General features: G+C 34.4%; 1 protein-coding gene across 2 annotated transcripts in view; it reads right to left on the bottom strand.

The window, feature by feature from the left end:
• Positions 1-24795, bottom strand: part of SLC4A10 (solute carrier family 4 member 10) — a 299454-nt gene that overhangs the window by 196918 nt on the left and 77741 nt on the right. The window contains exon 1 of one of the 2 annotated variants that reach the window (XM_044913312.1): positions 20641-20721. The exons of the other annotated variant lie outside the window; for it this stretch is intronic. Within the exon in view, the coding sequence (XP_044769247.1) occupies positions 20641-20721 (81 nt within the window). Of the gene's footprint in view, positions 1-20640; positions 20722-24795 lie in introns of those variants that run through there. 2 annotated transcript variants of the gene reach the window in all.

Here is a 24795-nt window from a genome sequence, read left to right as displayed (position 1 = left end):
CTTCATTAAACCTTTTTATCATGCTTTTCAAGTGACTCTTTTTTTTTTTTTTAAAGATTTTATTTATTTATTTGAGACAGAGAGAATGAGAGAGAGAGAGCACATGAGAGGGGGGAGGGTCAGAGGGAGAAGCAGGCTCCCTGCCGAGCAGGGAGCCCGATGCGGGACTCGATCCAGGGACTCCAGGATCATGACCTGAGCCGAAGGCAGTCGCTTAACCAACTGAGCCACCCAGGCGCCCCTTTTCAAGTGACTCTTTCCTGCTGTGACCCTAACCTATACGTATGTGTCATGTTTAGTGAATAAAATCCATGACATTAAATTTTGTGGAGATGGACATATAATCAAAATGGCAACCTATGTACAAAACTTTGACTAGGAAATACCGATTAAAAAATACTGTTGAATGAAGGGTAGAGGATAAAATGGTGGGAAAGACTCTAAGTCATCAAAGAACTCTCAATAGGCATGATTAAGTCAAGAATACTTAATTTCTGAAAGAAATGAAAAGAGGACATAGAATAAAATTCTAGATGTGTGAAAGCGAGTGAAAATAGAATAATTAATCAAGTAGGAGTATTTTACATTTGCAAAGAATGTTCCCCATAACTCAAGAAATGTATGTATACATTTCTACCCATGAGGTGCCTTTTTTGCCATTTCAAAATATTTTCTTTAATATCATAAAATATTTTCATGAACAAAGTGAGCTAACAAACACATATGCACCAAGGTGCCTTTTGATAAGATTATCCTTCTAACTCCAGCCCCCACTCCCACATCAAGGTAGGTGTGAGATTGGAGAAATGAATATAGCAGGTGGTACAAATAGAAAAAAAATCGATAAAAAGTACGGAATATTGTGCTTGGTTATTTTTCTATGTTGCAACAAAACAAAACATTTTAGTGCAAACAGTTAATTTTTCCTCTTTTCCATTTAAGTCTGATGGAGAAAAAAATTACTTTTTAAATTCAGTTTACAGGGTCTCTCTCAGTCTATGGATTAATATCTTGGCTAGTTTAAATGAAACATTTTCCACTACTGATTTAATGAGGAGAAATATATATACACACATATTTTATAAACATGATCTGAGAGCTAGGTTTTTAAGTGTTTATTATTTTTATTATCTTTTACTTTAAATTATGAAACTAAGAAAACTGAACATTAACACTTGGATTCAATATTAATATTCAACTTATGCATCTGTATTTACTCTAGAGGCTATTTTTTCATTATCATGTAAGTTAAAGTATTATACAAGTATTAAAAAGTCAACCATTTAATCTCTAATTTTGCTATGCTATATTAAATAGGACAAGAGATGTGAGAGCATCGTCAGAAATTAACATATCATAAGAGTTCAATAAATGCTAGCCAAACTGGAATCTAAGCATAAGCCAAGCCTAACTTTGAATTTCATTTAGCATATCATATTTTCATAAAATAAATAAACCCACCTATTTGCTAGGGTATTGCTTTGAAACTAGGTATTTAGAGTGTGGTATCTACTCTATAATGTAGACTATACTATCTCATGGTAATACAAGTTAAATCTGTCTTATATATTGTATTAATTAAGTCATAGGAAACATTTATTCTAAAGTACCCCAGGGGCACCTGGGTGGCTCAGTCGGTTGAGCATCCGACTCCTGACTTCGGCTCAGGTCATGATCTCAGGCTCCTGGGATGCTGTCCCAGGTCAGGCTCGGGCTCTGCACTCAGCATGGAGTCTGCTTGAGATTCTCTCTCCCTGTCCCTATGCCCCTCCCATTCATTCTCTCTCTCTCTCTCTCTCTCTCAAATAAATAAATAAATCTTTTTAATATTTTAAAAAAAATAAAGTAGTCCAATAAATCACTCTTTCCCCATTCCTATGTATTTTTAACAGTCAGTTGAGCTCCTTTCCAAAATACTGAGTTGGGGAGATGGCAGTTAGGTTTCATTTACTTATACAAAGTAAATGTGTTATTTCATTTTTATTTTTTTATTTTTTTAAAGATTTTATTTATTCATTTGAGACAGAGAGAGCACAAGCAGGGGGAGAGGCAGGGAGAGAGGGAAAAGCAGACTCCCCGCGGAGCTGGGAGCCTGATGTGGGACACAATCTCAGGACCCTGGGATCTTGACGTGAGCTGAAGGCAGACACTTAACCATCTGAGCCACCCAGGTACCCCATTATTTCATCTTTAGGCATATAAGAAAAAAAATGGAACTGAGGATAAGAATTGGAGAATAAAATGCTATCAGAGGAATAGGGCTAAGTAGGCATAAACTAAATCATCATGTAAAAATTTCAAGATTTTTCTCATCTCATTTACTTGGAACACTCCACCCATGTAAACCTTAAAGACCAGTTGGTGGACTACACAGTTAAGTCAGTAAAATTAAAACCTTCCAATGGTAAGTTATTTCTGGCTCAGGATAAATTTCATCAGCACATACAGTATTATTATTATTACTTACACTGTAATCTAAAAAATACTCTCTCTCCTACTGGGCCTAACACCTGATAGGTTTTTTGGGGGTTTTTGGGGTTTTTTTTTTAAGATTTTATTTATTTATTTGATAGAGAGAGAGATAGTGAGAGCAAGAACACAAGCAGGGGGAGTGGAAGAAGGAGAAGCAGGCTTCCCACTGAGCAGGGAGCCCGATGCGGGGCTCGATCCCAGGACCCTGGGACCATGACCTGAGCCGAAGGCAGACACTTAACCATCTGAGCCACCCAGGCACCCCTAACATCTGATGGTTTAAGGATAAAAAGTATTTGAGAAGTTAAGATCAGTTTTAATTCGCTGATAGTATTTTAAAAGACACTAATACCTGTGCAATTGAGTTCCTGCCTTTTTGTCCACCTGATGCCCCCAATTTGTTTTGTATTGTGGATGATTCCTGCCTTTTTCTTAAGAGTCCTTCTAGAGCCTCAGTTCTGCATATGAACCCAATTGGTGCCCAGAAAATGATATTAACGGCTGCTAGATTTCCTTATTGTTGCTTCATGCTGTCTTTTCTCTCTTCATGTTGCTTGCTCATAAATGTCCTACGAGGCTCCATCTGTCTTGTAGGCCTTCCTTCATTTGTCCTGCTGTGTCTTTCTTTAAGCATCTGACACATCCCCATGGGCTTGTTTGGTGCTCAGGTCCAAGTTCTTGCTGGTATGGCTATTCCTCTGCTGCTGATGCTCCCATTTAGGAGGTCAAGAGAAAGGCAGTGTTGGATAAACACTGAGAGTTTGTATGTGGACTATACCTGAATTTAAGTGTTGTTTCAGTTAACTCCTAGTTGTGTGATTTTAGGCATCTTATGTAATCTGTATGTTGACTGACTTATTAATACATGTAAAGTTCTTGAATTTGCTAATCAAGTTCTCAGTAAATGTTTATTATTATTGTTATTTATATGACTATTTGTATCATTAGGGCCACAAAAATAAATAAAACATGGTTGCTTCCCTCAAAGAGCTTACAGACTTCACATTAAGTATAACAACAATGGCATTATGAAAGAAATTCATATAGGAGACATTCAACCATAACAGTTATTATTTTTCTCCAAGAAGGTCAGTAAAGACTCCATTAAAAGAGACACTTGAGCTGATTTTTTTAAAAATCAATGCATCTTTGTCAGGCAGACAAGGGGGGGCAAATTAGTAGTTCAGTCACAAGTATCAAGACAAGATCCTGGTTATTTGAAGAAGGGTGAAAGATATTAGTTGGACCCAGAGCAAGACTGGATACTAAATTACCAAGCTACTGATTTTTTCTCCTAATAATCCAAATGCTTGCAAAGAAAACTTCTAAAACCCAGGACAAGACTGAAAATCTTAATATGAAAAAGTTGGACTTCTAGAAATTAGAAAAATTATATGTATATATTATATATAATCCTTAAAATTGAAAACTCCATAGATGAGTAAAACAAGTAGACTGGACAAATGATATACAAATTAGGGAACTGGCAAAAAGATCTGAAAAAATTACACAGAATATATCATAGAATGATAAGGATATGAAAAATATGAAATAGATAATTTTTTTAAGATTTTTATATATTTGAGAGGGAGAGAGAGAGAGAGGAGAGCACAAGCCAGGGGAGGACAGAGGGAGAGGGAGAAGCAGACTCCCTGCTGAGCAGGAAGCCCAACTTGGGGCTTGATCCCAAGACCCAAGATCATGACCTGAGCTGAAGGCAGATGCTTAACCGACTGAGCCACCCACGTGTCCCTAATATTCATAATTTTAAAAATGAGGATAATATGATGAAGTCTAACATATACCTAAATGGATTTCTAGAAGATAAGAATAGAAAAAAAATGAGGAAGAAGTACTATTTGAAAATAATAGGTGAAAATTTTCCAGAATTGATAAAACACATGAATCCACAGATTCAGGAATCATGATGAATCACAAACAGGATAATTAAAGAACAATTCACACTTCCACATACCATGTGAAACTGCAGAATGACACATCTTAAAGCAGCAAAGGAAAAAGAAAAGATAACCTACATAGGAATGACAAACTAACAAAAATAGAGGCCAGAAGACAGTAACATAATATCTTCAGAATGTTAAGGAAAAATCATTGTAAATCTAGAAGTGGATACCCAGCTAAGTTATCATTCAAGAAACCCACTTCAGATAAACAGAAACTGTGAGAATTTATCACTAAGGCATCCTTTGTAAAGGGATTTAAAAGTATATACTTCAGAAAAACAATAATCCCAGAAAGGATGTCTGAGATGCAAGAAGGAATCCTGAGACAAGAAACGGAAGGACATAAACAAATATAAAGAAAATAATGAGTTTAAAAACCAACTTCATGATTTCTAGAATCCTTTCTAGTTGTACAATAGCTGATTTCTTTTTATATTGTTTTCTACTTCAGTGTAAATAAGGGTCATTTTTGGTTTGCATTCATGTAGCTATCTGTGCTTTAACCTAAGATAATAACATTTATAACTCTCCCATATATCAATACCCTTCTCCACTTCTGTCACCCCAAATCCCGATAGTTTTACTGATATACTATAGACTTATAATATCAGTTAGTATCAATTATAAGAAGGGGATAAAGTATATGTATACATTTTAGAATTAGTAATCTTTTTCTTTTTTAAAATTTTTTATTTAAATTCAATTTAATCAACATATAGTGTATTATTAGTTTCAGAGGTAGAATTTAGTGATTCATCAGTTGCATATAACACCCAGTGCTCATTACATCAAGTGCCCTCTTTAATGCCCATCACCCAGTTACCCCATCTCCCCACCCACCTCCCCTCCAGCAACCGTCTGTTTGTTTCCTAGAGTTAAGAGTCTTATGGCTTGTCTCCCTCTCTGTTTTCACCTTGTTTTATTTTTCCTTCCCTTCCCCTATGTTCATCTGTTTGTTTCTTAAATTCCACATATGAATGAAATCATGTGATATTTGTCTTTCTCTGACTGACCTATTTTGCTTAGCATAAACCCTCTAGTTCCATCCATGTCATTGCAAATGGTAAGGTTTCATTCTTTTTGTAGGCGGAGTAATATACATATAATATATATGTATTTATATATATATAATATATATATATATATATATATATATACCAGACCTTCTTTATCCATTCATCCGTTGGACATCTGGGCTCTTTCCATAGTTTAGCTATTGTGGACACTGCTGCTGTAAACTTTGGGGTGCATGTGCCCCTTCGAATCACTATGTTTGTATCTTCTGGATAAATACCTAGTAGTGCAATTGCTGGGTTGCAGAGTAGTTCTAATTTTAACTTTCTGAGTAAACTCCATACTGCTTTCCAGAGTGGCTGTGCCAGTTTGCTTTCCCACCAACAGTGTAAGAGAGTTCCCCGTTCTCTGCATTGTCACCAACATCTGTTGTTTCCTGAGTTGTTAATTTGACTGGTGTGAGGTTGTATTTCATTGTGGTTTCGACTTTTTTTTAAGATTTTATTTACTTGAGAGAGAGAGAGCGTGAGCAGGGGGAGGGGGAGGAGCATTGGGGTAGGAGAGGGACAAGCTGACTCCCCCACTGAGTACAGAGCCCAATGCATGGCTGACCCAAGGACCCCAAGACCATGACCCAAGCTGAAGTCTCACTCAACTGACTGAGCCACCCAGAAGCCCCTAATTAGTAATTGTTACCGTTTCCACAGTAAGGACTTTTCTTTACAACTTTGTAAGAATCTACACAATTAGAGCACTCCATAAGTATTTGGCCTTCTCATCATAAACTAGGACAGTTCTGAGTTGGCCTACATACACAATAGTAAATTATATGAGTTATTTAAACAGAAATAAGCTCATAGTGTCCGTATTTTAATGATTTATAGGTGAAGTGGGCTTGCATATTCAATAATTAGACGGAAAGAAATTCCTAATATAAGCAAAACTAAACCAAGCCAGAGAATGGGGATAATAAAATAATATTTATAAGGCATTACGGATTAAATAAACAGAAAAATTTCAAGATATTTTTAGGTAAACAAAATGGTACTGAGGAGCGAGATAAATAAAACATTAGAAGATGAAATTCAGTGATAAGAAAACAAGCAGTGAAAGGAGATACTTTGAGTATACCCATGAGTGATGAAAAGTGTAGTGTTTAAATACTTAAAAAGCAAAATAAGCTAGTCTAAGCAGTTTGGTGATTTTTTTCTTTAACCTCAGTGATTGTTTATTAGTGATATGCTCTACAGTATCATTAATAAAGTGGCAGAAACCTGATTAATGTAGTTAAAAAAATCGACTTCTGTTATATTTAATACCAACTTCAAGTAAAGTGATTTTCCTATACAAATGCCAAAAATGTGAGAAAGGGAGTGGAGAGGGCCATTTTATTTACTTTCCCCTTTAGATCTAAAAACAAAACCAACCAACCAAAAACACCTGTGTTCTTAAATTCTCTAATTCAAATTTTTAAAATTCAAGGGATATATAGAAAGAAAATTAAAAACCCTAAACATGGGGGAAAATGGAATTAAATTAGAAATGGGAAATGAGAAAAAGGCAAAGGGTGAATAAAAATGTATACAGTTGACCCTTGAACAATATGGGTTTGAACTGTGTGGGTCCACTTACATGCAGATTTTTTTCAATAAACACAGTAAGTGTATTTTCTCTGCCTTATGATTTTCTTAATAGCATTTTCCAGAACATAATACATATAACATACAAAATATGTTAATTAACTGATTCTGTTATCAGTAAGGCTTCAGGTCAACAGTAGATTATCAGTAGTTAAGTTTTGAGGGAGTCAAAATTATACATGAGTTTTCAACTGTGTATGGGGGTTAAGACCCCAACCCCTGCATTGTTCAACTCTCTTAAGAAGATGAATAACTTCTTATATTTGCTTAACTACTTATTCCCTTCACAAGACCAAAGACTATTATTGATGTTCAATTGAGATGTTAGAATTTCTGTGCTCGCTTCGGCAGCACATATACTAAAATTGGAATGTTAGAATTTCCTCTATGGAGAAGAACTAAACTCCAATTATTAGAAACTTATGTGAATAATCTGTTCCTCTACTTATTATATAATAGAAACAGCCAAAACTGATTTGTAGCTAGCATTATAGCTACATTTCTTATTTATTAAACTCATTCTGTTGATAGGCACTTAGAAAAGGTCCATAAGAGGAAGCAGAGTAGTAGCTAAGAAAATCTCTAAAACCAGACAACCAGGATTCATATCCAGTTTTGATACTTACTACTTACTTAACCATTTGACTTTGAGCAAGTTCCTTCTGTCTCGGTTTCCTCAAATGCAAAATGGGGATTACAGTATTTACTTTATATGGTTTTTACGAAGATTAAATGAGTTACATATCGCTAACATGCATAAAATAGTACCTGGGAGTTCTACATTAGTATTAGTTAAGTAAATACACTTTATCTTATATAATCCTCCCAATGGTTTTAGAAGGTAGATATTTTCATCCCTACTTCAAAGATGAGGAATCTGAAGCTCAGTTAAGATAGGTTAAATGACTTGCCCAAGAGTATAACTTGCACAACTAATATGAGACAGGATTAGGATTTGAATCAAATTTTATATGACTTTAAAATTCATGTTCTTTCTACTGTGTGACATACTGCTTCATTTTCTCAAAACTTAGCCATTTTTCTCCCAATTTTAACATACCACATAAACAACATTAACAGTAGCAACAATAGATATTTTAGGGAAAAAAATTAAAGGGCATTCAAGCTTCTTTCTAAATTTTACAATTTTCTACATTTTCCTCTAATCTATATAAGAATAAATATGCACATAGTTATGTATTTTGATTTTTTATCTTAAAGTGTGATTGTTACTAACGTTCACAATATTGTGTTGTCCTCTTTCTCTTCCTGGATACAAGAAAAATATTATACGTTTCTCAGGGACTTGTAGTAACTAGTGTTGACCGAAGGGGCATAAGCAAAAGTGATGGTGTGTCACATCTGGGCCAAAGAACAGAAAAACGAGTGCGACTTCTTTGTGCTCCTCTCTTCCCAGGGGCAGAGACCAGGGAGATCAGGTGGTCCAGGTGGTACAGCTATAAAATCATTAAGCCTCTCTTAGTCTGAATTCCTGAGTGACTATGTGGAAGAGAAGTTCCCAGTCTCAGCTCTGACCCACATTTATTGTATTTATTGTATGAACCATTGAGATTTTGGAGATGTTACTGCAACATACCTTAGCTTATCCTAACAAGAAAATATTTTTATATTTATACTTCTCCAAATTATACTAGATAGTGGTTACATATTTTTTGTTTGTTTTATTTTGTTTTTAAGGGTTCTGTTTATTTATTTGTCAAAGAGAAAGAGCACAAGCACAAGCAGGGGGAGAAGCAGGCAGAGGGAGAAGCAGGCACCCCGCTGAGCAAGGAGCCAGAAGCAGGACTCTATCCCAGGGTCCTGGGATCATGACCTGAGCCGAAGGCAGACACTTAACTGACCAAGCCACCAGGTATCCCTAGTGGTTACATATTTTTAAAGGGTGATGTCATATAGCTTAGTTAGTCTTTCCTGTGGTATTGGCCACTTAGATTTTTATCTAATTCCTCACTGATATAAGTAATTTTTCAATATTCATATTTGCAGAGATTAAATGCTGGAAAACTTAGCCAAAGCATAAAGATAAATTACTGTCTTTGCATCAAAACAGTGAGCATAACTGGGTAGTTATTTAAAAGTACTCCTTTAAAATGCAATAGAATGATAGAACGTGCTTTTTTATGAAATGAAGAAAGGTCTTAAAGGAAGAACTTAAGGAACAGAGAGTAAAGAACATATTCTTTGGCATAGAAATAGCTAAGTGAGAGCAGAGATTTTAAAATGAAAAGGGATGAAAATAATGGAACTGTGAGAAAAAACAATGAAAAATGTCCAAAAGAAAGGGTCAACGTTATAAGGAAAGAATGAAAAAAAAAATGTAGACGCCCCCAACAGATAATTTTAAGTATGTGAATAAAGAGACTTAAAACTTTAAAACTAGAAATACTAGAATAATGGACTTGAAATATGGCTTCTGGGAAGATTCTAAAATCATCCAATCCATGATCCTTATTTTAAAGATGAGAAAACTCAGGACCCCACAACGTTAAAACAAAAATCTGTTAATCACACAACACAGCTTCCGTTTCCTCTCTACTTCAGATTCCTCCATCTTCTGAAGTTTGTGAAAGAAATCAGTCTAAGTTTGGAGAACACACACCAAACCAAGAAATGAATTAATATGACACTGAAGATAGGCTTTTCTCATTTTAAACAAATAATCAGTTTTCGTAAATCCATGATGACAACAAAAAGGACCAGAGAATGGAACACAATTGCCTGCTAAATTGCCTGCTTTTGAGATGAAAAATCCATTAACATTGACCATGTAATAGTTGCATTTGTAATTTAAAATGTGAAAACATTTAGGGGCCCTAGGTGGCTCAGCCAGTTAAGCATCTGACGGGCTCAGGTCATGATCTCCAGGTCCTGGGATCAGCAGTGAATCTACTTCTCCCTCTCCCTCTCCCCCAGCTTGTGCACACTCTCTCTTTCTCTCTCTCTCTCTCAAATAAATAAACACAACATTTAAAAAATAAATAAAAATGTGAAAACATTTAAAAGAAAATCCAGTTAATTATGAACTGGTCATCTCCAATGAATAAAAGTACTTTTAATAGATAAAATATGAATTTTATATACATGAAAGCTTATATAAGAATTTATTTTCTTAAATAATAGTAACCTGGAAAAAATAATAGTAACTTGGGAAAGAATACTTTAAAATGCATTATATATGTATACCTCATTTATTTCTAAGTTTCTAGAGAATTTTCAAGGAGGGAAAGGGAATAGGAAGAACAAAGAAAGATATGACTTCAAATTCTACAGAAATATTACAGTATTTGTGACTTAGTCAATCAAATGATTGGCAAGCAGCCAGATACAGTTAGCTATGACTACCCTAACATCAAGTAACTCAAAAGTACTGATTGCTATTATGGTTTGAAGAAGACACATCTTTAAAGCAAAAAGCCATAATTTATATGTGAAACAATGCCTTGTAGCCTGATATTTAGTGTTTAGTGTCTATCCTCACTTAATTTTATTGTGTTTGGTTCCTAATTTTGTCACACACGTGTTCTACAGAACAATTTCAATTTTTATAATTTTTATAATTGTTAATTAATATTATATTAATATATTAAATTATATATAATTATATATATTAATTATATTGGAGAGAATAATATATAATAATATACATTAATTATACATATTAATTATACTGGAGAGAATGCAGTAATACCACTAACTGATGCTTAAATTGAATCTTAAAGGACAAATAAGATTACAAGGAATAAAAAGAAGAGCATTCCAAGCAAATGGCACAACTTATACAAAAGCATGTGATATCAGTGACTTCAAAAGATACAAATCCCCACTATTTTTAATTTGACAGGTTTTTTTTCTTTAGACATCCCAAATGATTATAACATCCTGGTGAAAAAGCATTAATACTATTTTATTGTAATTTTTTGTATGAGGAAAATCAGATACATTCAAGCTTTACAGTAAGGCAATAGTAGAGCTAGAATTAGAACTAAAATTTTGTTTTTCTGATGGCAATCTGAATGGTCAATCACTGGATAATTCTAACTCTGCACTCTGATATTGTTAGTCTCTTAGCTGTCTGACTTTTCTCAGTGTTCCATATAATTGCAGTAATAATAAGAACTAACATTCATTGTAATGCTTGCAATGTGCCACACACAGTGCTAGAACTCTACAGACGTTTACTCATTAGAAATCCTCAAAAACAGATGAGTATTCTGAGACTTAAACAGGCTCAGAAACTTTGCCAGAACCCTTAACTATTAAGGGGTAGAGACAGGTTTGAAGGCAGGTAAATATGCTACACTGCAAAGGCATTATGTTAGTTAATCATAAAACCTAAAATTCCTTAATTTAACTTTAAAAACTTTAGTCTGGTTCAACTCTACTTATATACTTCAGGTAATATGAATTCCTAATGGTGTCCAGGTCATATGTTCCATGAACTTTTCATACGAATTCCCCTTTCTGTTATTCAACAAAAATGTATTAAATACTTACCATGTGCCAGGCACTGTATTTGTGTTAGCTTTAAAGAAATAAGACACTGCCTTTGCCCTTAAACAGTTCAGAGTCAAGACAAGAAAAATCATGGCTAAAATATAGAATGTATTATGCTTCACTTAAAGTAAATACTGGAATCCAGAGGAACATTAGGGAAAAACACTTAATTCACTCTGAAGGAATTAAGGGAATGTTTCAGTAGGAGGCAATACTCAATCTAAATAAATCTTGAGGCAGAATAAAGAGTGAGCCAGGCAAATATAAAGAGAAATGAGGGGCCAAAGACATTATATGCAAAAAGGACAGCATTTTAAAAGGTTTCTACCTAGGGGCACCTGGGTGGCTCAGTCGTTAAGCATCTGCCTTCGGCTCAGGTCATGATCCCAGGGTCCTGGGATCAAGCCCCACATCGGGCTCCCTGCTCGGCAGGAAGCCTGCTTTTCCCTCTCCCACTCCCCCTGCTTATGTTCCTTCTCTTGCTTTGTCTCTCTCTGTCAAATAAATAAATAAAATCTTAAAAAAAGAAAAGGTTTCTATCTAACTAATAGAATTTAGACTAAGTTTAACTAAAGATGGCTAAGTTTAAATGTCACTTCCTCATTCCTCAAAAAATTACAAATAGAACTACCATATGATGCAGCAATTCTGCTTCTGGGTATATATCCAAAAGAAATAAAATCACGATCTCAAGAACTATCTGCACTCCTATGCTCATTGTCACTTTATTCATAATATCCAAGATAGGGAAATAACCTAATTTGCCCAAAGGTAGATAAATGGACAACATAAATACAATGGAATATTATTCAGCCATGAGAAAGAAGGAAATCTTGACATTTGTGCCAAAATGGATGGACTGAGGGTATTAAGTGAAGTAAGTCAGAGAAAGACAAATACTGTATGTTCTCACTTATCTGAACTCTGAAAATTATCTTGAAAGTAAGAGGAGCCTTAGAATTAATTTAAGTAGGCAAATGCCTGTTCCTGGTTCACATTCTGGAAAGAGTACTAAGGTAGCTGAGTGATAATGAGTAGGTTGCTTTGGGGATGGGCAATGGGAAGAAAAAGAAATATCAGTTAAAAATTATTATAATAGTTCAGGTGAAAAATGAATATGAATTCATACTAAGGTCAAGACAATGGGAAATGGAAAGAAGGAATAAACTTTAGACTCCCTAGGAGAAAGAATCGACATAACTTGGTTAGAAATTGGATCTAAGATTAGGATAAAAAAAGTTGAAAAAAATGATCAGGTCATCATGCTATGGAAAACAAAAGGTTTTGAAGAGAAAGTGATAAGTTAGTTTGGGACACAGCAAGTTTGAGATATTTATAAAATAAATGAGCAGAGATGTCTAACGATGCAATGTCTGAAACACTGGAATGAGGTTAAGATGCAGATTTGAGCTATGGATTTGGAATCTACTCTATTCTACTCTGAAATCACCAAGTGAAGCAGCAGTTCTCAATTCTGGCTGCTCATGAGATTCACATGGAAAGCTTTTTGTAAATGTAGAAGCCTGGATTCTATCTCCATAGACTAGTACTTCTGAGATAAGCTTGGTGCCTCAATGTTTTTAGAAAACTAAATATTCGATTCTGATGCATAGTCACAATTAAGAATCACTAGTCGGTAATGTAAGTCATGAGTATAAATGAGTACTGTTTTCAAATAGATTGCATCAACTAGGGGAGATTGAGAAGAAATTATCAGAAAGATTATGACAATAATAACTATAATTTACTGAGCACTATGGCAGGAACTGTGCTAATGACTTCACATGTATTTTTTTGTAGTGGAAGAGAAACCAAAAAAGAGTATAATGAAAGTAAGTTAAAACCTCCTGCATGAAGTCCTCCACAGCAGTTTCAGTTTGCCTTGACATCTCTTATCTCCATTTGGCATTTAGACTATACTGACTTACTCCTGGCTACCTAATTCAAGTGTATGTAACCCTAAGCAGTATAACACAGTGGTTAAGAGCAAGAGCTCTAGAGCTAGACTGTCAGGTTTGAATCCCATATCATCCTGTCCTTTGCTGGCAATTTTAATCCTAGGCAAGCTACTTAGTGTCTTACTTAGTATACTGTATATAATTAAAGTATAATGTATATGTATGTATACGCACATATGTACTAAATGTATGTGTATGTATGTATATATGCATGTGCTAAATATGTGTGTATATACATAACGTAAGTTCCTTCCAGTGGAAGTAATTCTAATAACAAATATTTGTTAAGCTAGACACTCTTTCATGTACCTTACTTGTATTAATTGATTAATTCAATTGATTCTCATTAGAACTCTAGAGATTAGCAACTTAGCATCCCCATTTTACAGAAGACAATACTGAGGAAAATAGAGATCAGGTAATTTTCCTAAAATAAACATTGCCAGGGAAGTAGAAGATATGGGATCCGGACAAGGGAGTCCAGCTCGATAACTAGCTGTTAACTACTATGCTATACTGCCTCCCTCTATACTTTGCAATAGACAAATTCTTACGAGATTGAATAAACATTTTTTTAAAAAAAAGAAATGGAGTGGCGCCTAGGTGGTGCAGTCAGCTGAGCGACTGACTCTTGGTTTCGGCTCATGTCATGATCTCAGGGTCGTGAGATGAAGCCTTGCGTCAGGCTCCGGCTCAGCATGGAGTCTGCTTGAGATTCTCTCCCTCTCCCTCTGCCCCTCCCACTCGTGCTCTCCCTCTATCTAAAATAAATAAATAAATCTTAAAAAAAATAAATGGATAGGAATAGATGTACACACTTATATGCAGCACATTTTGCAATGTACTTCATTGAAACCAGGCTCTTTCGCCTTTTAGAAAGAGGAGTTTGGTAAAGGAATATCATTATCAATATAAATATCAATATTATCATTTTTGAAAGGCGTGGGGTGTGGAAAGGATCACATCACTAAGTGTCTTTTACCTACTTTTTTTTGAGGAAAACATGTTCAAATTTTTAAAGTTTTAAAGTAACCCAAAGCTCAATGATCTCCAAGGTTTCTCCCAGAAATGGATCTATGATGCTAAAACAAGTACTGAAATTTTGTTGGGTCCCTACTATAAATATAACTTTTTTCCAGGCAATGTGAAGCACAAGGATTAATAAGAAAAACCTCACAAGAACTAGAAAATGGTGTTTTCAAGTAATTCAGACTTCTACAGGAAGAAACAGAATATTCTCAATTATATGGGTCTGCTAAAAATAGAGCCAAAAGAGTCACTGTGTCCGGTTTCATTTTTACTTGCACTTGTGGTATTCCAAGAGTTTCACTTCTGACATACTTTATATAGATAAGGTGCTAGTAAGAGTATTCAATTCCAATTTTTTCACAATTCCCATGCACAAATATCATCTTCCTGGGTCTGATAACAAAGTCACACCCCAGCTGTCACATCTAAAGGAAATCTGCTCTTGGATGTTACCCAGCTTTTTTTATTAACCATAGGAAATACTGAAATGCTTCTGGTGCATGGAGGAGATTTGAAAACGATATTAAAAGTATTTAGCAATGATGATTTACTTCATCATCTCTAAATGAACAAAGAGTAAAGCTAAAATAACCCTACGATTTCCATGATTATAAACAGCATTTCTATCTCCAATTTCCCAAAGACAAAGTCCGTATTATCCAAATATTCACCATAGTGACATGTATAGTCATTGTATTAAAATGATCCCGCTAGATTGTCCTTGATCTAGGAAATGTCAAAAATAAAGCCAAAGCTAAATCAGATTACCTACCAATAAAATAGAGTTTACATCAGGGACAAGCAGGAGGTCTCTTAGGATCCGAAATCTAGGACTTTTGAGTGGTTGTGGATAGACAGAAATGCTCTCACATGCAATTTTGATAGAGAATTTTATTAAAATCCTTCATTTTGCTTCTACCCCCTACCTTGTCTACTAACTACTAAATCTACTCAGGAATTTAATTTTCATTTTCAAAGTCTCAAGAGGGTTAGAGCTCTAAGAAGGACTGCAAAATATAGGTGCTGCTCTTTTGGTTTTTTATTTTATTTTCTTCCAAGAATAAGTAAATCAGCACAGAAATGTTCTCAGTTTAGAAATCATAATCTAAAATTCAAGACTATATTATCTGGTCCCAACAAACCTTCCTGTGTTAGCCTGAATTACCCCACCAGGCTATAGCCAAAATGAACTACTCCATACTTTTCAAACATATTATTTGCTTTCTGTCTCCCTATCTCTGTTCGTGTTGTTTCTTCTGCCCAAAATGATCTTTCCCCATCTTGGACAGTCTTCAAGGTCTACCTCAAATGCTACCTTTTTCCGTACTTCCCTAACTCCTCATCTAGCCTCTCCTCTCTTCTCCCTACTCAGCTTGAAATATTCTGCCCACTGAATTCACAGCAGAATGATTTGTGTTCTTTCTTCTCTCTTTTGAACCCCCAAGGCACTCACTACTTTCCACATTCTGTTGCAATTACATGTATTTAGTGTTTATGACTCACTAAATGTGATTTCCTGAAGCAGGGGCCTATTGGTCTTTATATCTTTGCCTAGTACTGTGCTTACTAGAACATCATAAGATTTTGTATGTTTGTTTATTTGAAAAAATTGCATTGTGCTGAGATTTGATTGACCCTGTGCCAATTTGGGGAAAATACTTGCACATTGAGAAAATTGCTCAAGAAAAGAGAACTAAAATGTAATACCTAAACATTTACATTTCATCCAAATATCAGGTTACTCACTTGGACTCTGGAGCTTGACAGAACAACATGGGTTTGAAGCAGACAGGTCCACTTACATGCGGATTTTTTTTAATATAAATACAGTACAGTACTTCAAATGTATTTTCTCTTCCTCATGGTTTTCTTAACAACATTTTCTTTTCTCTAGCTCACTTTATTTTAGAATACAGTATGTAATACATATAACAGACAAAAGAGGTGTTAATTGACTGTTTATGTTATCAGTAAGGCTTCCAGCCAATAGTAGGTTCCTGGTAGTTGAGTTTTAGGGAAGTCAAAGTTATGCATAGATTTTCAACTGTGCAAGGGATCAGCAACCCTAACCCCCCCTCCATTGCTCCAGGGTCAACTATGGATGTTTTTACATTAATAAAGCCAGTAATTCAAAATAGCATACTATATCAAATAGGAACATGAATTGTTCTATTCATATACAGTATTGCATTTATAACACTATTATTTATAATGTCATTTTAGTCTTTCATTTAGAATAAAAATATTCATTAACAAATAAAATTAAAAACAAAAATTAAAACAAAACAAGTTGTGTTTAACTTTCAGTGAAGGTTTTTGCCCTGGACATCTTTAATGATTAAAAATAACTCAGATCATTAAATCTAAGCTGTAAAACTTCTCTATTATTTTCCTTAAACCTGGATTTTTACTCCTAAATTTTAATCTTCAACTACAACTAAAGAAGACTTGACAAGGTCCAGTAATCTTTTTTGTCATGAATGAAGTAGTTGGTATAACATAAGAAAGCAAAGAATCTATACATAGACTACTAATAAAAGTTTAAGTCAGCCTAGCAAGCAGATGCAAAAAAAATTGAAACACAACACTTTTCATCAAATCACAATTCCTATAGTCAGTAAATGTTAGAATTTAATCAGATGTAGGATGTTTTTCTTTGTTTGCATTTTTATAGCCATCTTTATCTCAGTATACTCTGTTTTTAACTGAATTCCTTATTTGATAAGGAGAATGGAGAGATAACAAAACTAACCTGCATGACTACCATCACCAACACCTGCCAATAGCCCATCCTAACTCATAGAATGTATATACTAATGTCTTGTCAACAAATAATTTTTGTAATAATGTGCTTGTTATATACCAGGTAGTCTTACAAATGTTTTATATACATTATCCCACTTGGTCTTCACAACAACTCTTTGAGGTAGGTATCATTATCTCTATATTACAAATGAGAAAACTGATGCCCAGAAAGGGTAAGTAATTTGCCCAAGATCATATAGCTGGTAAATGGTAGAGCTAAGCTCTGAACCCAGTGAATGTGGCAGCCCAGATACTTAACCACCATACTCACCACCTCTTACTGCAGCCAGCTCACTATTACAAACCAGAAAAATTTGCCTATCATTTTTTTTGTTGCTGTAATATAAGAAAACAGGTACTTTGGAGGCACTATTGGGCAACATGCCCCAGTTTAGGATTCCAGAGGAAACAAGGGTTTTCCATCTGCTCTTCCCACCTCCCTGTTACTTTCAGCCAGCATACTGGTATGAAAGAGATAAGAGGTGGTGTCTGGATGTCCAACAGCTAGCTGGCTAAGGCCTACATGCATACAAGTTCTTCTCAGTCCCCTTTCTCAAAGCATGAAGAAAATCCTAGTCCCCCAATTTTATTGAAAAAACTCCCCAGGGACCTAGTTAGCATCAAACACTCCCAAACTTGCTACTCTTTATTTCCAAAATTTAATCTCTATGAAGTCAAAGCCCCCTTCCATAATAGAATTAGATTGGACTGGTCGCATCTCTGTTTTGAGCTAATTCTTGAGGTCCCTGCTTCTGTTTCCTACCAACGGACTAGATCCACCTTACTCTCCACATCAATTGCCAACTATGGCCTATAAAACATACAAAATTATTTTACTGATTCACAGTTTATAATGCCTTGGTACAACAAATTACATATTATAAAAGAATTTAATGCAGTTGTCAAAATTATGAAATGCTTATTTATACACTTTGACCCAATCTTTTATTGCTCTAATTCCAAGAAATTTACATGAAAAGAAAAAGAGTTATATGTAACGTATCCAAGGATTCATCAGTTTATATGAAGTTAAAACTGATTGTACATGCCATCTTTGAAAAGTCAATTCAAAACGTAAACATGGTTCATTGTGTACATTTTCTCATAATCTCCTTGAAAGCAAGAAACAACTTTTTCTTTTCTTTATTTCTCACAACACCAAACACAGTATTGTGCAAATAATCAGCTTCCACATAATGCTGACCGAACTGAACAATACTCAAATAGTTACTTATAGACAGCTTAGCTTTAGAAACCTTCATCATGTAAAATGAAATGCTGTGTAAAATAGCAAAGACAGAGGCAGCCATTGTAAAAAGCAGATGACCAATCATTACTGGGCAGATTTACAATCAATTCCATTCAAAAGGTCAAGATCATCTTGCCGCAAAGGGAAAAAGGTTGACATTAAATTTAACTGTCTGTGACATTCTGAACAATCTTTACTTTTTAAGGTAATGCATTTTGACATAGCAACAGAAAGAAATTTTTCTCCAATTTGTAAAAGAAATGACAACTCTAAGGCAGTAATTTTTTCACCTTACAAAATTATTGAGATATCCTTTAAGTGCCACTAAAGGAAAGTTATCAAAAATCTTTATGGTTTGGTTCCTTTGAAAGGCCATAAATACAATGAAAAATAGCAGAATGCTGTAAAACCAATACCTAGAGGAATCCCAAAGCAATGCCAAGAAACAGAATGTACTCATAGCGACTAATACATGCAAATACTGGAAATAAATTCTAACAGATTAAACAGGTTTTGTTGCAACTAAAAGGTATATTCAAATAATTCCAAAACTAATCAAGCTTAAGAATATGGCAATCTTCCCTACTAATAAGAATATAAGCTGGCTAAGTAGCCTGAATAACATATAAATTATAGCCAATATCAGTAGGTATAATTTTTAATGTCTTTTTAATTAAAAAGGAGAAACTAACCCCTTAACTGAATTAAATCATTGTTTTAGACTCTAAATTCTGTCTTCTGCTAAACATATTCATTTTTATTACTATAGCATCACCCTGATGAGGCACTAAATCCTAACTATACTACAGAATCATGAAGACAAAACAATCTTTCTGACGAGAAATGCTGCAACATTCAACCTTTTTTTGCTCATTTAATATGGAATACCTAGTCAAATATCTAACAAGTTCTCTAAAATTAAGAAAGAAATATGCGTAATTTAAAAAAAAAATCTTTTCTTCAAAATTGGAATGTCAAACACAGGCACATTTTCTTGCCCTACTATGTCATTCTGAAGGAATGCTATAACAAAATAAAGTTAAATGCATTATAACTTGATAAAATAGTTTAAAATAAATAGCAGAGCTTCAGGATAAAATGGAAATAGAAATCCAATTTCTTTGCTGTGATGATTCTTTACTCTTTGTAATTAACATGTTTAATGTAGTCAAGTCTTTTCATTTTGAAAATGAAAGTAAGCTAATGCGGAGTATCTCTGGATCAAAAAATCTTAAACAAGCTTAAATGTCACAAGCATTCTTTGTAAAAAACAAAAGCAAAAACAAAAAACAGATTTCTCATCTGCTTTCAGCTATAAGCAATGCCGTAAGCAGATATCTACATTAAGAGGACCAAGAGCATCATTATCTCTATAGACTGGAGAAATAATTTAAATTTATGCCTTTTAAAACAGTTCAGATACTGAAACACAAATTTCAGGAAATCAGCTTATAGCTCAGATGCTGGTAAACATGATTCCACTCATCAAACTTGTACTGCTGTGTGGCTGCACCCTACAATGGTAGCAACATCTATTTCTGTGCTTATGAAATTCCAGATAAAAATTTTTTTAATATGTCACTATCTATAAGCAGCTTGCTACAAGGTATCCTTATCAGTTTGAACAAATTATGCAATTTTTATCATTTGAAATAAGAGATGGCAGTTTGACTGTATTCAGGCTTAATCTGGAGAAATCTGGAGAGCCCCAAACCTTGCTTTTAATCACAAAAAAGAATCTTTCCTTACTCCCTACTTCCCCAAAAAAAGAAAGCTCAAGTAAACACGAACTCAAACACACACACATATGCATTTCTAAAATTCATATTGTTCAGCTGGTATCTATTACTATAAATATCAGTTGTTCAAATATCCTAAGAAAAATCTGATAATAATAAACAATTACATTGATTAATACATTCTACATGTCTAAGAGCTAGAAAAAGCAATAACTCTACAATCTAATAGTATCATCATAATTCATGAAGTCATACCTGATGACTTAGAGATTGAAAAGGCTCACAGGTTCCAGACTGCATGACCTTTCTATTTCCAGAAACCCCTAAAGATTGCATTTCCTGTCTTATAAAAAATAATCACAGCCATCTCTATGTCTCAGCATCTTCAGGGCTAGTGAAGACAACATCAAAGAGCAGATCTGTCCATCAGTATCAGTTTAAGCATTCAAGAAGATATTAGATCACATATATTGTTTATCGTCTCCCCTTTGCAGTTACAAACACCCCGTATTAAAGGACGATGACACAGTTGTATTTGCTGAAGCTGCTAATGCTGTCTGAAAACAGTAAGCTTACTGCTTGGAGCAATTCTGCATCATCCAAACAGAGAATGAGCCACATCCTTTAGGTTTCCCACTTCTGCTACTATAAAAATTTCACTTGCCAAAAAGAGTTTGATTTTGTCAATCCTTTAAAAAATAAGCAATGTTCTACTTAATTAAGTATCCAATGTGTCTGCTGCAAATGCCATGTTAAAATATCAATTCTTAACTATTAGTCAGTTTTCTTCATAAATGACTAAGCTTTAGTATAATGATTTAATAAGCAAATTGTACTCTCTTTTAAAGGAAACTTCCCTCCAAACCATATGTATCATTATTCATCTAACCCATCAAAATTAGAAGTCTTTAAAAATGAAGAATTTTTATGCTGGCAATCTTTGAAAACTGTGTTTAACAGTTGACAAATAGGTAAATGCATATTCACTTTTAATTCTCAAGAACTTCATTTTTTTAAAGATTTACTTATTTATCAGAGAGAGAGAGAGCTGGGGTGGTGCACAGAGGGAGAGAGAGAGTCTTTTAGGTAGGCTCCATGCCAAGCGAGGAGCCCAACATAGGTCTCGATCTCACGGCCCTAAGATCACAACCTGAGCCAAAACCAAGAGTTAGACGCTTAACTGACTGCACCACCCAGGGGTCCCTCAAGAACTTCATTTTTATTTCATGTTCTTTAGACCAACATGCTTCAAATCAAAGTATCTTTTATATTTTAACATCTTCTTCTAAAGAGTTTCACATATACAATGTGTTATTGTCAAATTCCAAAACTGCATTGTTAAACATAGGAATGAAACCTATGTAAGCTATTGGCATTTTTATTGTGATTTTTCACTGCATCTTATTTGTGTTTAGCAAGGTTCTTATAATGCTTTCTTTCACCACAACATAGTGGAATCATGAAATTTAAGATTGGTAAAGTAGTCTGATAACAAAGAAACAATATCCTCTAGAATTATAAATGGAAATATTTTCTTTGGGGGGGGCTCTAAATATTAAATTCCAGTTAGATAACATACAGTGTAATATGGAAATATTTTCTTTACCAAGTGACAAAAGATTGCGTTTTAGAAATAAAACAAAAAATAAGTTAAATTATAATCAATTTAACTGAATTCAAAATTAAGACACCAAGTACAATGTATTATTATCCTAAAACAGCCTTCACATTATGTATAGCCTGAGTTAATGAACACTTTATTTATATACCTCTGAAAATTTGTTTATATAGCTGTGAAATAAACTAAATGAAATTTAATGATAGCTTAAGTGCTTACAGAAAATGTTTTAGATAAATGTAGACTAACAACGCAGTTTAATTTCCCTTCTCCCACTCATGACATCTGATGAGCATAATATGTGTTATTGTGGAGACTAGTCAAAATGAACCTTAAAGACTGGGCTTCTTTGGGAAGCTGGAGGGTGGAGGAAAACGTGGGGGGATCGGGAGGATAGGGGAGATGTTGGTCAAAGAGTAGAAAATTCCAGTTGGAAGATAAATAAGTCCTGGGAATCTAATGTATAGCATAGTGATTATTGTTCATAATATAGTATTACATACTTGAAAGTTGCACCATGGTGATAATTATTATGTTGATTTGATACTTATATATAGCAAGTTGTATACCTCAAACTTACACCATGCTATATGTCAATTATAGCTCAATGTATCTGGGGAAAACAGTTATCACACCTAAAAATATACATTTTTTGGTAAAAAATAAAGAAAGAAATTAGGCTTCTTTTTTTTTATTTTTTTTTTAAAGATTTTATTTATTTATTTGAGACAGAGAGAATGAGAGAGAGAGAGCACATGAGAGGGGGGAGGGGCAGAGGGAGAAGCAGGCTCCCCGCCGAGCAGGGAGCCCGACGTGGGACTCGATCCCGGGACTCCGGGATCATGACCTGAGCCGAAGGCAGTCGCTTAACCGACTGAGCCACCCAGGCACTCCCAGGCTTCTTTAATAGTCTGATCCACACTATCTCTTTAGAGAAGTTACTTCCTCTAACTGCACAAGTCCAGACAAAGAATTTGGGATTTGGGCTGTATGTATACAATCACACACCTGGATGAAAATTATATGTAGGGAAACATGATTTATCTGTGCAGTATTTCCTCTCTAGTCATCAAAATAGGAACTCATTCTTGAAGATCTATCTTCTCAATAAGATCCTCCTAAATTACATCATCACCCATTTATATTCATTCTTTAATGTATAAAACATCAAACACCTTCTATGTGTCAGACACTGTATAGGTGTCATGACAACACAAAATATGCCATCACAAAAGCAGACAATTAAACAAGTTTTAAACATGTTTTGTTATAACAGAAGAATTAGGAGGCCATATAAGAACAGTAATAGGGCATCCGACCCTACTCTAGAGATCAGAAAGTATCTCCTTAAGCAAGTACTATTGAAACTGGGAAGCAGGTCACATTCAAGGAATGGTAAATACAGGTGGTTGGACCATGAAGGGTAAGTGGGACAGAAGGGAGAGATAAGGCTAGAAGAATGAGCCAAAGTCCAAGCACGGGAAGCCTTAGAACTTAGAAGCCATTGAGCTTTATCCTTAGGGGAATGAGAAGCCATCAAACATAACCACTCTTGTAGTCTTACATTACCCTAGCTATGGCATAGAAACAAGTGTGTAAAACAAAACTGGAGGAAGAAAAACAAGTTATATAATTTTGGGCAGGGGATAATGATGGCCTGGAAAAAAGTGGTAGCAGTAGAAATGGAAAGAAATTGATAGAGTCTAGATATGCTTTTTAGTTAAAAGGGATAAGATTAAGGGATTGAATGTGAAAAATGAAGGAGAAAGAAATGTAAGATTGGTTCCTAACCTCCTCTGCTATTACAGATTTAATTTTGACAATCAGTATACTTTCATCACATGCTCTGTTGTATTGTTATTTATCTTTTTCTATGTGTATATGTCTGGTTTTTAGAAAATAGAAAATTGTGAAAAGACTCATTTTATTTTCCTTCTGTGTCTTCTCATAATGTGCATTACAAAGTTACTATAAATAACTAAATAAACAGAACATTGAGCTTTTCTTTTTACATATTTTGTCATAACATGGATATAAATTTTGTTTTCATGGCCATTATTAATTAGTATATATAATCTAATTTTCTTCAGTGTTTTCTTGCCAACACACTTAATCGCTGCAATAAAAATATAAAATCTGGAAAAAAAGCTTTTTAAACTATTTAATTTAATAGCTACCATCTAGTTGACAAAATTATTTAACTGGAAAAGTTATGTATTTATAATTCATTACTTGACCCACTTAATAATTTAGCATGGACTAACCGCTTAAAACTAATAGATACCCATTTTTTAGATGACCATTGCTCTGTGAAAAAAATTATTCATACAATGTTCTACTCTTAGCAGTGTTATAAAGGTATTCTTGTAATAGTAAGACACAATGCTTCTACATTTTCCCTAAGAAATCTCTCTAACAAAGGTTTGATAAAAGGGATGAAGACCAGCCAAAGCATAACAAAGGAACCCCTTGGTCTGAATGAAGAAAGAACCAAAACAGTGAAAAGCATAAATCAAAAGTAACTTTATGTAGTTAATGATTTGTTGAGTATCAGACTATACCAAATAATAAAGGATCAGCATCTTACAAACAGCAAGAGCTTTACAACAATTAACACATATTTACCTTCTATTTTTCACCTTTCAGGGACCATGTGATCCAAGGCCCTCATTTTCCAGATAAGGTAACTGAAATTTAGAGAAGTAAAGTGGCTCATCCAAGGTCAGTTAATAGCAGGACCAAGGCCAGATTTCAGAATTCCTGTCTCATAGTTTCACATTTTCCACAATAAA

Source organism: Neomonachus schauinslandi, chromosome 3 (assembly GCF_002201575.2).
Source record: "Neomonachus schauinslandi chromosome 3, ASM220157v2, whole genome shotgun sequence".
NCBI lineage: Eukaryota > Metazoa > Chordata > Mammalia > Carnivora > Phocidae > Neomonachus > Neomonachus schauinslandi.
The sequence above is the reverse complement of the archived record's forward strand: the minus strand, read 5'-3'. Positions and strand labels throughout refer to the sequence as shown.